At 40.1% G+C, this 19,888-nt stretch overlaps 2 protein-coding genes across 3 annotated transcripts in view; one reads left to right on the top strand and one right to left on the bottom strand.

Moving 5' to 3' along the window:
* prdm6 (PR domain containing 6) overlaps window positions 1–3,947 on the bottom strand; it is an 80,300-nt gene extending 76,353 nt beyond the window's left edge. Inside the window, exon 1 of the mRNA XM_046385811.1 lies at window positions 2,989–3,947. Coding sequence (XP_046241767.1) covers window positions 2,989–3,730 — 742 coding nt within the window. The 5' untranslated portion in view covers window positions 3,731–3,947. The remainder of the gene's footprint in view (window positions 1–2,988) is intronic.
* A 10,032-nt stretch (window positions 3,948–13,979) lies between these two features.
* Window positions 13,980–18,640, top strand: LOC124057483 (peptidyl-prolyl cis-trans isomerase C). 2 transcript variants are annotated; one of them, XM_046385807.1, is made up of 6 exons: window positions 13,983–14,284; window positions 15,768–15,881; window positions 16,019–16,112; window positions 16,546–16,613; window positions 16,797–16,913; window positions 17,823–18,638. In XM_046385807.1, the coding sequence occupies exons 1-6, from the start codon at window positions 14,180–14,182 to the stop codon at window positions 17,949–17,951; spliced, it is 627 nt and encodes a 208-aa protein (XP_046241763.1). In that variant the 5' UTR covers window positions 13,983–14,179; the 3' UTR covers window positions 17,952–18,638. The 2 variants fall into 2 exon arrangements, with proteins under 2 accessions (XP_046241764.1, XP_046241763.1); XM_046385808.1 differs by lacking the exon at window positions 16,797–16,913 and having other exon boundaries at window positions 13,980–14,284; window positions 17,823–18,640.
* Window positions 18,641–19,888: the final 1,248 nt, after the last annotated feature.

Raw genomic sequence — 19,888 nt, 5'->3', positions numbered from 1 at the left:
CACCCCCCCAACACCCGCGCGTGAGCGCGCACACACACATACACATGCACACCCCAGAGACCTCAATACGGCCGTGTTGGGATGATAAATAGCGGCCCTGTGGCCGATGGATCGATCCCCCTCCTCTCTCTCTCTCTCTCTCTCTCTCTCTCTCTCTCTCTCTCTCTCTCTCTCTCCTCCACAAACACAAAACTATATACGGCAATTAATTCCTGCTTGTCCCTCCATCCCTCATCGGCCCTGCCGGCGCGTATCGACGCAGATTACTGCTGATGGTCCGTTTTATCACCGCAGCGAGGAAAGCTCATAGACACACACACACACACATACACACACAAACACACACAAACACACACATAACGTCATTGGTGTTTAGGATCGCTGCCATAACGCCTAAAAGCAAAAACAGCGACAGTCACCTATATGATAAACTCTGAAGTTACGATGTCACGACCCTTTAATACAGCATTATTAATCGAACACTACCGGAGCATTCTTATACGATGCCGCTGTGGCAGGACAAAAACAAACAAATCTGACTACAACCTGTTTTTTTAAAATACGTTTTATAACCCCATAATATTATGATGTTATCGAGATTAAACGCTCTATCATTAAATTTGAATAGAAATGTTACAGATATGGCCCTATTATAGGAAACAATAAGATATACCATCAGGGTAAAAAAAACGTGTAACACAATCCAATGTGAACTCGTAAATAAATCGTAAATATATTGACTGTAACAACCAACACAGCACTTATATTTGATTAAACATACCTAAAGTTCAACAAAGTCCAGTTATACCATGAGCATATTTAAATAAAATCGTATTTAGAAAATAAACATAATAAATTTCCTCAATATCCAAAGACACAAGAAACACTACGGAAACATTCTATTAAAACATTACAAAACAGTAATTAGACCTCTTAAAATCACGTGAACAAAAATCATCAAGTGGTCTGTGGCAGGGATTTTATGCTGAGGCCTTAAAGTGCCGAGAGGTTTCCTTTTCAAACACCAGTTATACTGGAGATGCTCCGTGGACAACAGGATGGCCTCATCAACATGAGAAAGAAATAAATATTAGTCTATGGGGTGTTGACCGAGTTAAGCTAAAAGAAACAGGAAAATAACAGAGGTTTTCTGGGCGGGAGAGGTCGGATGGCTGACGAAAACAAGCATCCAGAGCACAAAATAACCAGCTTAAAAACAGTTCAAATTAACAGACTGCTCGCTTTGATCTCCACGTGCACAGCTGGACGTCGAGCGGCGGTCGGTGACGTCGCTCACACCGGGAGAGCGTTTGGAGTGCGCGAAGACTGCAACAGGACACTCTGACGTTACGGATGACGCGCACCTCCAAATCAGTTTGAGTATGTTTGGATCAAGACTGTGGAGTGTGTGTCTTTGTAAGCATTTGTGCGTGTGTGTGTGTGCGCGCGCGCTTTTACGCATGGCGGCGCCCTGTCAATATCCTGTCCACACACACACACACGCACGCACACACACACGCACAATAGATGTAAAAGTAATAAAGGAATCAGTTTACTCGAAATAAAAATGTGTTTTTTAAAAATGTGTGTTTTTATTTTGCTGCGGGTTTAAAAATGCGTGAAAGTAAAGAGTAAGGAGCTGCTAAAATAATAATTTACCACCTATTTTAGAAGATTCTAAAAGAGGACAAAAGTACGAAAATAAACTCTCCAGGCTGTTTAAACGCTTCGGAGGAGCCGTTTGATTTGCTTCCCCGTCCTGAGGAAACCGTTCCTGAAATAGAACTGATATACAATTAATCGATCGTTTTGATTGGAGTTTGGGTGAGATGACTCTTTGAAGAGCTCATAAAAAACGGAAAACAACCGAGTGATGGCAGGCAGGTGTAAGCCCCTTTCTTATTTCCATAAAATGTGAATGAGGTTTGATTAATATTAAGTGCTGTGAGCTGCAGGCCTACCGCTAGTGCTGATGAACCCCGGCCAGCCTGCTGACCTTTGACCTCTGACCCCACGCAGCTCCTACAGCCCACCCTGCCGCTGTCAAACCAACTGTAACACCTGACGAACAGTCGAACAAAACCACTGTCAGAGAGCCTTTTAAGTTCCTTTGTGCAGTTCCTCATTAACCTGATTCTAACGACTGAATAAATCTCACAGTTGCAATTTAAAGTGACTTCGATTTAAAACTTTTTTTTATGACAAATTAGCTCTTATGTGGGACCAATCTACTTAAATTATTATTCATTTTTACTAATTTTAGCGAATGTTAAGGCCTGACATATTTTGTTGAGCTTCGATTTGATAGTCTATGCATCAATAACATACTGAAATTTTGAAATATTTAGAAATGCAGCCAAACAAGAAAAAAAAAATATATATAAGGATGTTGTTTAAATTAACAGTTACATAGAGCTCTATATGACAAAAGTTTGAAAATAATTGGAAATTTTCTTATGATATTAAAAATTTGATAATGTCATAAGTGTTAAATTTCATTTGAATAAAAAAAGTCAAGTCATCAGACAGGGAGTTTTTGCAGAGACATTAAAGAATTATGGTAGAAAAAGGCAGCAGTAATCATCAAATTGCTGTAAAGTTCCTAATAATGGTAAGAACACCGAAACTCACTTGTGATATATACAAAAATTCACCTCTGACCACTGAAGACACAGTGAATGTATGTAAAATTGTAGGAATATTCTCAGAAAACTATAAGAGGAATAAAAGACATCACTGAGCTTCACAGACACCATCTATGATCCAATTAGAATATCATCTGGATATTACATTCATCGAACTGTGTGTGTGTGTGTGTGTATCCATTTTTGCTTTCCACATACTGTTTGGATTGCGAGGGACCGCTCTCTCCTTTCATTTACTGACGCCTTTCCACTGTCTAACTTAAATTCAAACACTCAAAATCACTGTAAGTAAACTCCAGTGGCAGTGACAAGTCTGAGTGCGTGTGTGTGTGTGTGTACGTACGGTTGTTGACCTCTCCGGTATGGTTGCTCACTGGGATGATCTCCATCCTCTGCTGTCCGTACAGGTAGTAGTCCAGCTCCTCCGACGTCAGTTTGAACCTGCCTGCCGCTCCTTTGCTGCCCTCCTCGACTCCTCCGCCGCTGTTGCTCTTCACGCTGGACGACACCACGCCGACCCCACCACAGCTCTGCTCTTTGGCCTGATGGAGCAGCCCTGCTGCTGGGTTGTGACCCTGTTGGTTCTCTGGGGGGACAACCACCACCAGGTCTCCTCCTCCTCCAGGTCCTCCTCCTGGGCCTCCAGGCCCGGCACATACTGGGGCCAATGCCTGCCCAAACAGTGCGATCTGCTGGGGCACAGGCAGCTGGGAGATCCCTGCTGAGGTGGAGATGGAGATGGAGGAGGATGGGGTGAGTGCTGCTGCTGCTGCCGCTGCCGAAGAAGTTGAGGAGGAAGATGCAGAAGAAGAAGAAGAGGAGGGGGTGCAGTTTGTGGGGGCCAGGAGGTGGCCATGCAGACGGGATGGACGCAGGCTGTCCACGGAGATGGAGAGGCGTTCGGGTTGAGGAGGCGGTGGGACCAGAGGAGCCTTCAACTGTGCCTGAGGGAAGAGCTGCTGCCAGTGCTGCAGGTAGGACGGGTCCACCTTCAAGAAGGCCGAGCCGCTCGGGTCACCTGGCTTCAGCATGGCTGATCTCCCGCTGCTGGGAGGAGAGATCGGAGACGATGGAGTGTCGATCATCAGTGTCAAAACACACACAGAGGTCAGGGCGGTGTGAACACATGTACGGAACACACCGAGGGTCCAGTCTGTTCACTGTATTTTTGATTTATATTTCAGGGAGCCAAACCCACACACAAGACCCACAACAACTGCACCAAATTCACTACAAACATGTGGGAGGCAGGAAACTTACAATCTAGATGCCAAGTCACATTTAAGACATTTTGTTTTACTACTTTAGATTTACATGTCAGAGATGTGTCACACTTAAAGGACAAACAGTTCAAACATGCCAGTGAATTCCCACATTTAAAAATAGCCTTTCAGGAATTTTACTGAGACCAAAACTCAAAAACTAAGCTTATTTCAAAGTGTATTTGCACTAAATTACCTCTAAAGGTGTGAAACTCAAGCTGAGCACATATCGAACGCAGATTTCAGCCTCATCACTCACGTTAAAGCCTCATTTCTCAGTGCTCAGCTGAGCAAGATCACACCTGATCAGAACCAGATTTACTATTTTTTACCTCCCAGTTTACACTTTAGGTGTCAACGCAGAACAAGGTGGCGTGTTGCTTTATCTTGACTCATATGTTGCTTGTGATAAATTTCCATGAACATGAATGATTTAACCTCATCCTGCACATTACATTCACATTTTCCTGATCATGTTTTAGAGTTTTGTTGGATTATAAAAAAATTCAAGTCCTAAAAAATATTTACCATACGTCGAACTGTTTTTACTATTTCAAATTAAATCTACGCTAAAGTCTGAAATGAAGCATATCCATTTTATAAATCTACGTCTTTAAAATGATAATTTAGTTTTTATCATAATTACTTTTTATCTATACTGTTATTTCTTTATCTATTTCAATTTACTAATTTCAGGCTTAAAGCTTAATTTAAAGATAAAATTAGATATAGACATTGTACTTTGAATTTAGATTTGGGGTAACAGTTAAAAATAAGAGAGTCAGAAGCTCATCATCTAACAGTAAGTTTATGTTTCATGTGTTTCAGCTGATCCTGATCAGTTTATTCAGTCTGACGTGCTTTACTGTTTCAGCCTGGAGGATTTCTCTGATGTTTTTAAAGAAAATACAGATTTTTTTCTGCAAAGAAAGTTGAACCTCAACTTTCATGAAACTCTGTTTAAATACTAAATTGTAATAGTTTTGTGATTAGTCAAATATGTAGTCTAAAATGAGTTAAAGAGAGACCATGTGGTTGTTTCTGATCTCAGTAAATAAATCTACGGGTGTGCGCTATTATTTCTTCAAAAGAGGTTAATTGTAAAAGATTTAAGGTCTCCAACATTAACACATTTTCAGAAAACAGATGCTTTCAACCTCATCATCTTACAACTGAGTCTATTTGCTTGAATTTCACGTCCTAAAGTATGTTTATTCTATTTTCCCTACTCATCCTCTCTAAAAGATGAGACGGAAAAATGTTTCAGGATTTCTGAGACATAAATGTGTATAAATGCTGAAGGCAATAAAATAGTGATTAAAAACTGACTTCAGCCAGTTTGACCTCCGCTTCAGCCCTGTTCTGCTCCGCTGTCTCCGATGGTTGTTTTTGAGCGGATTTTACGCACGCCAAGCGCAAGAAACGCAGCTCATAAAAGCAATAAAACTGCTACCGAAGATTCGGCCACGCTTCTGGTTAGTTAAAAAAAGTTTCATCAGAATATATAAACATGTCCGGTTAAGTCCAGTTAGGTCGGCGGTCCGGCGCGCTATCCGTGGCCGAACAGAGGCAGCGGTCGACGCAGAGAAAAGCGTGAACGGTCCGCGGGGTTTTCCCTGAGTTTCTCTGAGTGTTACGTTTTTCTTTCTTTCTTTTTAAAGTGGAAGTTGTTGAAGGGCAGAAGAGGCTTACTGCTGTCAAAATGTGTACGGGTGCTCCTGAGCGCTGATTTCCTGGCAGCGGTGGAAGGTTTGTCCCTCCTCCGAGCAGCGGTGAACCATCGAGGGGAGCCGGGACAGTTCGCTGCGTCCTGCGAGCCTCCGGAGCCAAAACTACCGGAGCAGCTGCTGAGCGAGCCTCCCGCCCTCTCTCTCTGTCTCTCTCCCTCCCTCTCCCCACCCCCCACCCCCCCATTCACTTGCCCTCTCCCCTCCCTTCTCTCTCCCTTATCTCTTGTAGTCTCTCTCTAATTCACACGTATTATTTCTCTCAGTCTCGTTCTCTACACTCTCAGTCCATCTTCAAACGTTGTCTCTTTTTAGTCTGTCAGCGTTGGCTTTTCTGTTTCTCCGTCCTCTCTTCTTTTTCTCCAAATTCAGTTCGGTTCAATTCAAATGATATTTACTGACACTAAGTACAGATGTTCATATGATCAGAGATGATCAGAATAACCTAAGCTCCGTGTAAAACTATGTGCGTCTCATTGTAGTGACTAACTCACATGTAAAAAGAAGCTCATGTTTGGTTTGCTCAAGTGTAGGTCACAAAAAATGGCATGGTCAGAGCAAAAATGGTCATATTAAAAGAAACCATCAATAACTGATGGCAAGAGACTAAATGTCAATGAAATCTAGTAATCTAATCAGTTTTATTTAACCAACAATACACCCAATCTCGTTCTAATCTAAAGTCCATATTACATGATTGTTTTGTCGCTTGAGCTGGTCATTGTGTCATTTTAGACCCAGATTGGACCCTGACCTATCACAGCTTGCCATCTTTCACAACTTTCACAAAGACAATGCGAGTCCAGAATGAACACTATTCCACCCAAACAACATGACTCCTGTCTGCTATGTGTTCACTCTGCTGCTGCTGGTCAGTGTCACTGAAAATCTTGTTGAAGTTGTTGACTAAACAAATTTTACATTAGTCTTTTTGTCTGTGTTTGTTGTCTTCCACTATACACTAATCAGTTACAACATTAACACCACTAACAGGTGAAGGGAATAACATCAATCATCTGTTTATAGTGCAATGTTCTGTGGGGAAACCTTAGATTCTGGCAATCATGCGGTTGTTCTTTGACACACAGCACCCACAGCAAAGGCTCTTCCTGTCAGCGGCAGCCTCTCCCAGCTGGACTATGTACCCCATCACATTTCAAAAACAGCTCAGGAACGTCTCAAGGGCCACAACAACAGCCTGCAGATGCCCCAAATCCCAACCTGCTCAAGAATCTATGAGATGCACCGGAATAAGCCAAATCCATCCTCCCGCCCCAGGAGGGTGGGGCCTCCAATGACCACAAAATACCCCCAGAGGGCCTGTGTCCTCCTTCCCCTGACAGGGGGTACCCACAAAAGCAGGTGATTTTATTTTTGTGGGTCATCAGTGTACAATACATGAGACAGAATCAACAACTGTCTCTTCCAATACTCATTCCGTAGCTGGTTAGCTGGTTTATAACTGTACCTGTCCGTTAGCTAGCCCAGTAGCTTAGTCGCTAACTGGACAAGTTCCTCCAGTTATTTGTCTCATCAACTCCTGGCTGTGTGTAAACCCTGTCTCTGTAGTAGAGCGGTTTGTTTTCAGAGATGACAGAGTTACATCAACAGGATGGTGACACACAGCTAGCATGTTAGGGATGTACGATATTGAATTTTTTGCCAATATCTGGCATGCCAATATTTTCTGACTTATTTATGTCAATGCAGATACAGATAGATGTACAGATCTTTTCCCAGCTAATACCAAATATCACCAAATACCTAAAATTCACACTAAACATTAGTATTTGATTAAATGTATTTACTTTCAACCACTATTGCAGTAAAATGAAAAGATTTTGGTACAGAGTTTCACTTTTTCAAATGCAGATTTGAGCCTGAAGAGGTGACCATAACAACATCACTTTACTTTTACTTAGACAAGACAGGTGTCACCGTGATGGCCACAAGAGGTCTCTCCTCAGGACAAAGTAAGTTCCTCTGAGGTCCGCCTAACTAACTTGTAGTGGTTGTGGGTGTCAGCTGAATTCTCTTCTTCTTTCTGTTCATTCATCTTCTGAAGAACTTTGAACCTGTTTGTCAGTGTTGCAACTAAGATTATCATTACAACATTTATTATTATTACTGGTCTTGTAGGTGGTCGTCCTGCTGTCAGCTCACCTCAGCTTCTTTATCACTTTAATTCAGTGTGTGTGTGTGTGTGTGTGTAGATAAGACAGATTACAGCCGAGCTCATTGTGTTTCTGGGTCTGAGTTGTTATCCATGACCCTGAGCTTTTCCCACCCGTCTGCTGCTCACGCGGGCGTGCGCATGCACACACACACACACACACAGCACAAAACATGTAAAGCATACAGTACGTGTGTGTGTACATCAGTCATTGTAAGCTGTTGTGGATAAGAACATCAGCTAAATGCCTGAAAACTTAAATGTGTGTGTGTGTATTGTTATGACTGGCGTCGCCCTGACAGGCCCCATTTGTCATCCTCAGGACCTCTGGTGGATTGATAACGAACAAAAACACAAACATAAGCGTCTGAAAATGAACTCTTGTCGGCTTAAAGCGACTTTTTCAGTGCATAGGAATGTGGAGCAACAACATGGCGTCTGATTGGCTGAAGCACAAGTTCAGGGTCGACAGTAGCCAGCAGGGAATCACAGGGTTGGGAGTTTGAATCCCAGCTTCTCCAGCAGGTAATTTAAGCTTTATGTTTTAATCTAAAAGACTGTGGGTTAGTTTGATGTTACTCTAAAGTTTACTGTGAAGATTTTTTAAAGGTATTGTAAAATTTTAAAGCATTTTTACTTTACATGGAACTCGGCTGTTATGATGGTTGATTTTTTTCCTTTGTGCCACACTGCTTTTTTCTTTACTTAGTTTCTTTACTTACTTTACTTACTTTACTTACTTTACGTTACTTATTTTGCACACACTGTACATTCATTTGTGTGTTTACATGCATCTATATCTATATCTATATATATAGATATAGATATATACATATACATATATATGTGTGTGTATATATACACACACACACAGAGGGCACTAATACTGATTTTTATTCTACAGTCCTGTACTGTGCAATGACCATAAGCCTTACAAAGTCAGTGTCAGAAGATGATTTTTAGGAAAAACTGTTGACATTAAAAGAAGTGGAATGGACTCTCAGTTCACTTACACATATTTAGATATTTTCTTAGTCATTTTAATGTTTTTTAGCTGTTTTACATTCCTGAGTCACATTTCCGGCATCACAGTAATTCATTTGTAATCGTTTCACATTAGATTTTAAGAAATACTTCTGCATGACTTTATTTACAGTCAGACAATAATACTGAAGATTGACTGATGTCTCTGATTTAATTCAGTTTTAATGTGAGTCATAAAAAAGCACAGTTCCTCTCTACAGAGGGTCAGATCACTTTCTGTGACCTTGGCATAATAAGAAATCAGTCTGCACCAAAATGTTGGACCGACCAGCTTATTGACATTGCCATTCTCAAGTGATGTTGCTAGAATGGCTAAAAAAGGATATATTCCTACATGCTGCTCTTACATTTGACATTCGCTGAATCAATATATTACAGTGACGTCTCAGTCCCCGCACAGCAAATTGTATAGCGTTAAAGCAACTCTGAAAGAATCTGTTCTAACACTGTGCTATTTTTATTGTGTCGAGTTAATTTAATGCTTTCTAAAGTGCTACTAATACAACTCAGATCCAGTGTTAAAACAACTATATCCAGAGTTAACACTAGAGATAGATATCCTTCAGGATGCGGTAGGAGGGGCGTGGTTTCATAACTCTGTCGAAGTTGAGTCCCAAGCATAGCCTTATGACACCAACTCTCTTACACAGTTAAATTAAATCAACTTTTAACAGTGTCATTTCAACTGTATTTTCACACTTCTGCTAAACACTGGAAAGTTAAAAATGAGTTAATTAATTTTGCTGTGTGCAGACTTTCTTCAGAGTATAATTTACAGTATCTGGCAACATCGCATGAACGAGGTATTTTTTCCTTTATATAGTTTGTTAAATACAATTGATCTAATCTCAAAGATACACAGTAGAACAGAACCCAGAACCCTCTTACTGTGGGGTGACAGTGCTAACCACCACAACACCGTACCGTCCACACTCCAGTCAAGCAGGAGAAAAGCAGTATGTTAATAGTTGACTGCAAATGCATTAACTGACCTTTTCTACTGTTATTTTTTTATTATTATTTAGGAGTTTACTTCATTCCTCATTAACTGACAGCTTTGGCTTCTAAATTTGATCCCCTTTATCCCCTTTTTAACCTGCTTTCATGTATTTTTATGTATGAGCCTGTTTGTTCTACATGTACATATACTATTATTTATCCACCTCATCCTCATTATCATCATTAGTCCATAATTACAGTTCTTCTCCATATTGTGGCTGGGGATCCTTTGTTCCAGACAGAAAGTATACAGAAAGAAAACAAAAAATGGGGAAAAAAAGGTGGGCAAGCGGAGAATTAGGTGTTTTCACCCATTGATTAATGGCTTTCTAAAGCAAAGCACATCGGAGGAGCTGGCGGATCGATAAATTAACTGCCCAAATTCATCATTTTCTACAACAAAAGCTAATTATTTCGACGGCTGGAGGAAAAGAAAAAACACAATATTAACAAGAGTTCATTTAGCAAAGCGGTGTATTCCTACGTGTGAGAACACTGCGGAGCTGCTGTTTACACTCACAGGAGCTTCATATTCCACACAATCACGGACAACTTTAAACTGAGATTACAGTTATCAAAACGATGAAGACGGATTTCAAATCAAACTCCGCTGTTCAAATTTAAAGCCCACTTTAGTGATTGCCGATTATTAAAAGATTTAAGAAAGACAAAGGTAAATAACAGTGCCAACTACATACAAGAGAGATGAATGAATAAAAATTATCCTTAAACAGAGCTATCATTGATACAACTAATTACATCACAATAAGAAAAAAAAATATATATATATATATATAAAAAACCCAAACTTTTAAACAACTGTTTTAAAAGCTGCAGAGTGTCATTTTAGAAGAATGCCAATGTTAGTCGACCCATGAAATATTTTCACAACCTTTGGATTGATTGTCAAGAAATTTGGTTCAAACATTCATGTTCCTCTAAGGATGAGCTGAAAAAACTTTGGTGACTCCTGAACTTGTCCTTTAAAGCCATCATCAGGTCAATATCTTCTAGTTTGTCCAGTACTTTTGTTTAAGTTCCTGCAAAACTATAGACATCCCCATTAGCCTCAGCTGGGCTTTATGTTCAGTGCCAATTAGCAAAAATGAGCATGTTAAAACACGATATGAAGATAGCAAACATGTTAATCGCTTGACCTGCTGAACATCAGTAGGTTAGCACTGACACTGTGAGAACGTCTGTATAGCATTTAGCTCAATGCACAGCTGATCCTACAGCCTAACAAAGCTGCTAGCGTGGCTGCAGACTCTTAAGTACAACACGCAGTGCTTGTGTTGTGATTGTTCAACACTCCAGGCATTTCGCAGACAGAAGCAGTCAAGATCTGGGGAGTAAGTGTGACACATAAAGTCACTGCTGTGTCGGACCATGAACTGTAGCATCCCGATTCGATTTGGTGCTCTTTCCTGTCATCTAAAAAAATAGCCAACAAATACTTCATCCATGTTTCAGGCACTTTAATTTGAGTTGTCCATATTTGCTGATGCTGTTATAGGCTTGTTTACATCAGTGCAAGACAACAGTAATCACAACAAGTTAAATAAACTCACGTTAACACTTTTTTAAAATGTCATAGTGGTCCCACTTTATAACTGTATACCTGAATATACTTGTGATTTAAATGGTCATAAAAGCAGGAAGGTGCCTTAAAGGGAAAATAGCAGGTTTAAAGGGTTCACCTCCACATTTGTGCTAAATGAGACTGTGTTGGTTTAAATCCATGAGGGTTAGTTAGCACATAACTGATGGCAATTCAATTAAAATGCTGGCATGTCCCCTGTTCATTTACACACACACACACACACACACACACACACACACACACAGAAACGCACTTATACGTGCACAACCCCCTGTAACCTTGGTGTGAGAGCCTGTTGTATATATGTATAAACACACAGGTTTACAGCAGTGTCACTTTCATTTACATAGGAGCACGTTGTTAAGGTCCTGCTTTGACATTCAATTAAAAGGTTTACATTTCTGCTTAATTAATTCGGCGGATGGCGGGAAGAAAAGACGAATGGACGGGTTGCTTTGACAGGAGACCAATAACCGTGTGTGTGTGTGTGTGTGTATGTGTGTGTGTGTACGTGTGTCCTGGCTGTGGTGTTAAGGTCATGGCAGGCTGACTATTATAATTCATCTCTATAGACATGTATTCAGCAGGGACTTATATTCTTTTTTTTTTCAGCTTTATTTCCTGCAGCTGAAGCCGAGCTGAACTGAGGTGTTTTTAATGCAGTGTTTTAAAGCTGTAATACCCGTCTGGACTCCATTATCCCTGTGTTTATTGTTAAAAACTAAGTGCTGCAGCTGATTATTGATCGTTGCATGCTAGAAAATGCATTTGTTTGTCAATCAGGAAGAAAGAATAAAAATCCACAGAGCTGCAGAATAATTTCGCTCCTGTTTTCGTTGTAGAATAAAAACTGAATTTGTGATTTTACACTTGATATTTTATTAATGTATCAAATATATAATCTTAATAGTCTGAGTAATCTAAAATTTTTCCTGCTCCACATGGACATTTCTCCACCAAAGTCTATTCCTGACAGCTGTTTTGAAAGAGCATTTAGACCTTCAATAGCAACACTTTAGTAGCACACTTTTTTTAAAAAATAATTTCCTGATAACAAACATGTAATCTGTTTGTAAAATATTCTGAGAAAGTTATTTTGAGTTTTGTTCACAGATGTTGACTATAAGAAATTTACTCAAAACAGTATTCTAAAATCCTAACTGTGGCCCAAGTGTACAAACTATAAAACAATATTTTTTTTCCCTCTTTATTCTATTTAATCTGAAACGATGTATTCACAAAGCATAACTCTGATTAAGTTATCCTGTTTTCAACATAACAGATGACTGTTTGTTAAAGGTATTATGTATTTATGTGTTTGTTTCCTACAGATTTGTGTTTTTCAGGTTGCAGTGTTCTTCAAGGTGAAAGCACTGATACTTCCTGCTGTCACAGGGGATATCAGTCATTTAAAATAAAAGAGAGGTACATCTGTGTGAAAGCACTGAATTTGAACTGATTGACTCCATCTCTTCTTTGGAAGTATTTGTTCCTCCGGCAGACAGGAGGAGCTGTTTTTGATGCTGGGTGAACACTTCATGTTGTATAAATCAACAAGAATTTCCCTCCAGGGATTAATAAAGGAATTCTGATTCTGATTCTGAAGCTGCAGAAATTTGAATTGTTAAAACACTTGTTTTAAAACTTGTCCGCTTGACTTCTTTTTGTGGTAATAATAATAGCTAGAGGGTTGTGTTAATATTCAGTATCAGTATGTGCTCCTGTTTGTATGATCCTCCAGGTGTGTGTGGGCTGACAGGTGTGGCATTCTGCTTGTTATTACAAATGATCAAACACACTCATGTTACTGTTTCTGTCAGCTTGGGATGTTAAAGGTCAACACAAACAGGACTGGTAACCTTTATCCAGAGGGGGTTTGACTTAGGCTACAGACAAATCTGTTGCTCGGGCGAAGGGTTTTTCCTTCTGTCTCCTGAGCCCCTCATGTTCATCACAAGACCACTTGCAGGGTCCCAATGAACAGACTGGGAACCACTGACTTAGTTACCTGTGTGACAAGTGATATTTCTCCTTCCTTCCTCCCACAATCCCAAAACCATGCACGTTAGGTTAATTGGCTACTCTACATTGCTCCTAGGTGTGAGTGTGAGAGTGTGTGGTTGTCTGTCTTTGTGTGTTGGCCCTGCGATTGACTGGTGACCAGTCCAGGGTGAACCCCGCCTCTCGCCCGTAGTCAGCTGGGATAGGCTCCAAGTGTCTACAGAAATCCCTTCACATGTTCTATACTTACGGTAAGCAAAATGTACTAAACACTGCCTAGTCTACATGCTGCATTTTGCAACTTTTCCCTCTACTTTCTTTCACTCTTTTCATTATTTTCCCCTCCCCTTAACGCTGATATTCCTCTCCTCATCTCTTCTCCTGTCCTCATGTCCTTCAGGTTCGCATTTCTTCATTTTCCAATTATTTCTCTCTTTCTTTCCCTTCATCTCCTTGTTTCATGTCTCTATATTTTGTTTCACCTTTTCTTGTCTCTCCCCCCTCGATTCAATGTTCCCTTTTTTCCTTTCCTCTCCTCTCCTCTCCCAGTGGGCGGGACTTTGATCCCGATTCAGCCCCATATGGGGGCGTGGTCTGTGGATGCAGCCGCGTTTGGAGCGCTGTTGCCCGGCCAGCCTCCCAGCTGTGACTCGCTGTGATTTCTTCCTCTACTCCCCTCGTTAATACTCCCCGCAGAGGCCTGTCGTCGCTCTCTCCGGTTAAAGATGGAGCTCCGGATGATAATACCCGCTCTCCTTTTCGTTTCTGCCGCATGTCTGCAGTCGGTGTCCAGCGGGGCTTCACGGACAGGACCGAAAGTCACCGAGAAGGTGGGTGATGAAATTTGCCGCATTTATTTGCATTAATTCAAAACCGCGTCTCCTCTCTATGTACCATCGGCATCTTCTCATGGCGAGGCAGCTGTGCGCGCCGCTGGATCGCGGATAATAACGCGCACACAGGTCGAACACACGCGAGCGCACACGCGCGCATAAACTAAAAAACAACGTGTCAGCGGGGTGAGGCCAGGACCCCAATGCGGAAATATACACTTGTCTTTCCAGATCTTTCTAGAATATGTGACAAGACGCCCCCCCCCCCCCCCCCCCCCACACACACACACACACACACACACACAAACAAAGGCAGCTGTACACGTGTCCATTCAGATGAGACTTTACGTACATTATCTTGTCCAACTGCTTTTATCATGAAATGGTGTTAATTAAACTTGGTTGTGTTTATGAAACCTGACTAGGAAGATATTAAAATAAAAACTGATATTAAAGACAGGCCATTATGTCCTCACAAGGTGGTGATTGACACTGTTTGAGCAGAACTCTTGCTTATACTCTACAGCCTCTATCAGTCATACTATTCAGACACAAGACAGTGAATCATCATAATATTTATATATGCATTAACTTTCCCTGTGTGTGTTCCATTAAAGATTAAAATTATTATACTACACGTGTTAATAATAATTACACATGAAAGTAAAAAGCTTTAACTCATGTTCCCTTGAGTCAGAAACTTGCTTACACCAGTCTGCTTTACTGTCCACGCACCCAGGTGAAGACATGATGGCTGAGGAAGAGTGGGGTACTGAGAACTTCTGTTCCACTTGTTTAGTTTTGATGGACATGTATATGTGTTCTTAAAATCAGAAAGTAGTTAAGAATGTTGAGACAGATTGTGGACTTCTGACAGGATATGATTACTTCACAGTGGAGAAAGAAGCACCCTTGTACTTCAATAAAAGCAGCAATGGGCTGGGAGTATTGGCAGTACCAATAGCTGTATCCTTAAATTGATACCAATACCTTTTTTTTGGTCACTTTTAAGTCTACATTTGATACCCATAATGTGTTGATGTTGGCACCACTGTTGCTCAGACAACCAGAACTGGTAATGTTAGCAACATTTATACCACAAGAAAAAGTTGTCTGATTCCACGTCAACCTGTATCTGGAAAGTAACCAAGTCCGTCAGATTAATGCAGTGGAGCAAACACTTTCTCTCTGAATTGTTGTGAAGTAGAAGTAGAAAGTAGTATAAAATGGAAATACTCAAGTGCAGTACAAATACCTTAAAACTATCATACAGTGCTTAGCACTCAGTTACTTTCCACTGCTGCTTAATTTGCAGTTAAATGTAATTCATTATCAAAAGTCACAGTTAGAAGTTCAGTGTTTCTTTGTAAATGTCAAGGAGTGGCAGTAGAAAAATGCAAGTAAAATGAAGTAAAAGTACTCACATGAATGTTGTCTGATTGACTGACATTTCTTTGTGTGTTTATGTGTGTGTGTCCAGGTGTTTTTTGACATTACGGTGGCAGGTCATGAGGTGGGGCGGATCGTCATCGGCCTTTTTGGGGAGGTCGTCCCTCTCACTGTCAATAACTTTGTCGCCCTGGCAACAGGAGAGGTAGGCTGATGCTGTATACAAACACACACATGCCTGCACACACGCACACACACAGACACACACTGACCGTATGTCACCAACATGGTATCTAATTTTCGCAAATGACAAAACACTGAGTTTCTTGTTTGTCTCTGCAGAAAGGTTATGGCTACAAAGGGACAAAGTTCCACAGAGTCATCAAGGACTTCATGATCCAGGGGGGAGACTTCACAGCTGGAGATGGAACTGGTGGTGGGAATGAGACTCACAGTGATACTCTGCTAAATACGTCAGATCACTTTTTGTAGGCTTGTTGACTGAATAGAAAACTTTGAAAACTCCTCCTGAAGTGTATTTCACTTCTCTGCTTTCCTTTAGATGTTCAGTGTGTTCCATATTTCTTTCACCAAAATACAACTACACGCACACCTTCTGTTTCGCACATAATGCTGTCAAGTACATTAGTCAGTGTTAAAGTGCCTTTTGCGCCCTAAAGATCAGTATAGCACTTTGTACGAATGTTAACTTTCTCAACTTTACACAGCACAAAAAGATAAGATATAGAAAGAAAATTAGAGATTGTAAACTGTTTTTTCTTTTGTCTTGTAATGTATTTTTCTAGATTTTAGATTTTTATACAAAATTTGTCACTATTTTAAAGTGACCTAATTCTTCTTATGTGTAGGTCACAGCATTTATGGAACAACTTTTGCAGATGAAAACTTCAAACTGAAGCATTTAGGAGCAGGCTGGGTGAGCACACGCGTCTCTGTACCTGTTTCTGACATAAAATTCACTTTTATTCCTTTTTTTTTCACCGAGGGAATTCTTTATTGGGGGATCAGTGAGGGCACTAAAACCTAAACAAAAGTCCAAGTGATGACATCTTGACGTATCAAATGAAGAACAGTGTGTGTGTTTGTGTTCATGTACCAGGTGAGTATGGCAAACGCTGGTCCAGACACCAACGGATCGCAGTTCTTCATCCTGGCTACCAAAGCACCATGGTTGGATGGGAAACACGTGGTTTTTGGCAAAGTCCTGGATGGGATGGTGGGTGGACCCTCAGACACTTTATCTGCAAAGAAGAATATAAGTTTGTTGTGCTATTGACATTGTTGTTGGCTAGCTATTGTTATCAATAGTAAAGTCTTGAATCTGAGGACAAATGACAAAGGTTGCTAACCAGATAAACATTTCCTTAAACTTCATTATTGACCACTGAAACAGCAGATGCCAAAAAAATTCTCTATAGCACTGACTGTGACTTTCGGCAGTATTTCGTGGCCTTCATCAGTGGATGGAGATGACAGTCATGGAGATATTTTTAGTTGTTTTCAAGTCATAAACTTGAGTCACAAAATTCGGCTGAAAACAGCACAAAAATGTGTATCTTTTGCTGAGTATTTTTCATCAAAATGTAACTTTGGCATTCAGCTAGAGTTCTCATTAGTAGTCATAGACATAATGTAAAGTATCATGGGAGCTGAAGTTGTCAAATGCTGGTAAAATTATAATTGCCATGAGCCAGGTCTGAATTACAACTAAAATTTGTGAAGAAACTGATGGATTCCTTAAAGTGCTAAATTTCAGAGCTCCCGAGCTTCCATCTGTGACTAAACCAAACTAGAAGAGTCCTCTAAGTGGAGTGCAGACCGAACAGGGAGTGCAGGGCAGGCTGTGGGTCCAGTGTGCAGGCATGAGAGTAGTGGAAAGTTGGAGATGAATACGTGTGTAATTCTGGGCTCCAAAACCCCAGAGTTACGAAATGTCATTGTCAAAGTGAAATGTCAACAAAAGAATCTGTCAAAATTAACATGACCATCATGTACGTTGTCCTTGGTGGGTTATAGGACGGGATTGTGCAGTTATGGAGAAATAACCCACCTGCTGATAATACATGAATTTTTTTCCATTTGCACTGAGTGCATCCAACCTGCTCCTATTTGTCTCCTCTGGCAGTCTGTGGTTCACACCATCGAGCTTCAGGACACCAACGACAGGAACCTGCCGTACACCGAGTGTGTGATCGTAAACAGCGGCAGGATCCCGGTTAAAGAGCCCTTCGTAGTGGAGGTGGAGGGCTGGTGAATGCCAGCATTAATAGTTGTGGTTACTATAATGGAGATAAATCAGAAGTCTTTGCTTTCATTTTGCTGTTTGCCAAATTCACATTTTCATATTATTACTTTTGCATGTTAACATATTCACTGTTGCAGGGCTGGGTATTGTCTGAAATTTTTATTTGATAGCAGGGCTAATACAGTACTGAAACAGATACCAAAAAAATACAGTTTTCGTACTTTAAAGTATATAAACTTGTTTTTCTGTTTTCTATCTAACAAAACAAATAGCAAATTTGTTAGTGTTTAATTTTGTCTTAACACGAACAGGTAAAAATAAAGTACAGATAAATATGATCAGAAATTATGTTTTCAATCAGGAGATATTTGATCAAACAGTAAACAAGACCAAGACTCTGACCAAGCATTCAATTCCTGTTTTCAGTAAACTAGCTGGAAGGTTTTAGTACGTACTCTGCACTACAAATGTATGGCATCGAAAATATATTGCGGTTCCATAACCAAACCCAACCCCAGCGTGAAGCGCGACATCCTAACATGCTCAACTGCTAACATGCTAAAGATGCTTAATGTTTATTGCTAAATCTATGTTAAAATTTAGCTGTAACATACACTAACAAACTTATGGAGCCAAATCAGGGCCAATTTAATTTAAATAAAGATTTGAAATTGAAAGTTGAAATTTCAATTTTGAACTTTGAAAAATACAACATTGTACTCAAACTAAAAATACGTGTTGGAAAAGTTTTTTTTTTTTTTTTTGTAATATAACTTCAGTTCTGAAATTCTTTTGAATACATTATCTATTTTCAGTTTTCACTTTCACTTCCATAGATATTTCCATCTTTGAGGTCGTTCAGTTGCAGATTTCATGTTTTCAGATTCACCTTCTTTTCTTACAATTTCAAATCTTATTTTTTTCGGTTTCTTTTTTTTTTTTTTTTTTCGGTTTTGTATCTCTCTTTTCAGTTTCAAACTTTTGGTCCCGGCGTGACATCAGCTGATAGGGGCATGCAATCATGAGTGACAGCATTACAAAGAAGGCTGAGGACCTTCCTCTATAATGTTGCCTTCACTGTGACAAGTATGACTCCACACTTTCTATACACCATATTCACATTATGGGCAGTGAAGAAACTGAATTGATAAAGTTCTGTTTAGCAAACGGTTTTAAACCGAACTTGGCACAAATCACAGTATAAGAGCAATAAACTATGCCTGATATTGCTGTTCAACAGCCACATTTAACATTTGACATTTCCCACACATGCAACTGTGAATGCAGCGAAGTTTTTGCTAGCGATGGCGCCTGCACCACCAGGACAACCAGCAGGTTGAAGTGCCTGTGTGGACAAAATAACGAAATGTTTTGAATAGATACTCTGAGAAATTATCCCAAATGTTATAATGATGGGTAATTAGGAGGAATATAGGAGCATACCTTAATGGGAATTTGCTAAAGCTGGAAACTAAGCATAGGACTAGCAGAGTGTACATTTACCGGTTTATGTGGTTACTGGCTGGTGTCATGCATTGTTTTCCGGCAGATGAATACATCAAACGACCAAAGATGAAAAATATGCTAAATGAATAGGTCATTGTGTGACGAATAAAATATGTTCACAACTGAAAAGATAACTGGGACCTTATTGTCCCATGTAAATGATTGATACAAACAGAAAATCTTTGGAATCTGTGAATTATTGATCGAGAACAGGGTACTTGGCAATCGCAACCAGACTACATTAACCAAAACAGTAATTTTACTGTGCAGAACACAGGAGTTTCTGGAGTTTCCCTGCCTCGATCAATCACTGTTTTTGTCAAACAAACTTGGCTTGAATTATTGTACTGGCTTGATTAAATTATTTAAGTTGACTTGAATCAAGACTCCATTGACAAAAACAGTAATTTAACCCCACAGAACAGAGGAGTTGTTGATAC

The sequence above is a fragment of the Scatophagus argus genome, chromosome 4 (assembly GCF_020382885.2).
Source record: "Scatophagus argus isolate fScaArg1 chromosome 4, fScaArg1.pri, whole genome shotgun sequence".
In the NCBI taxonomy this organism is placed as follows: Eukaryota; Metazoa; Chordata; class Actinopteri; family Scatophagidae; genus Scatophagus; species Scatophagus argus.
This window is presented reverse-complemented; position numbering and strand designations above follow the sequence as displayed.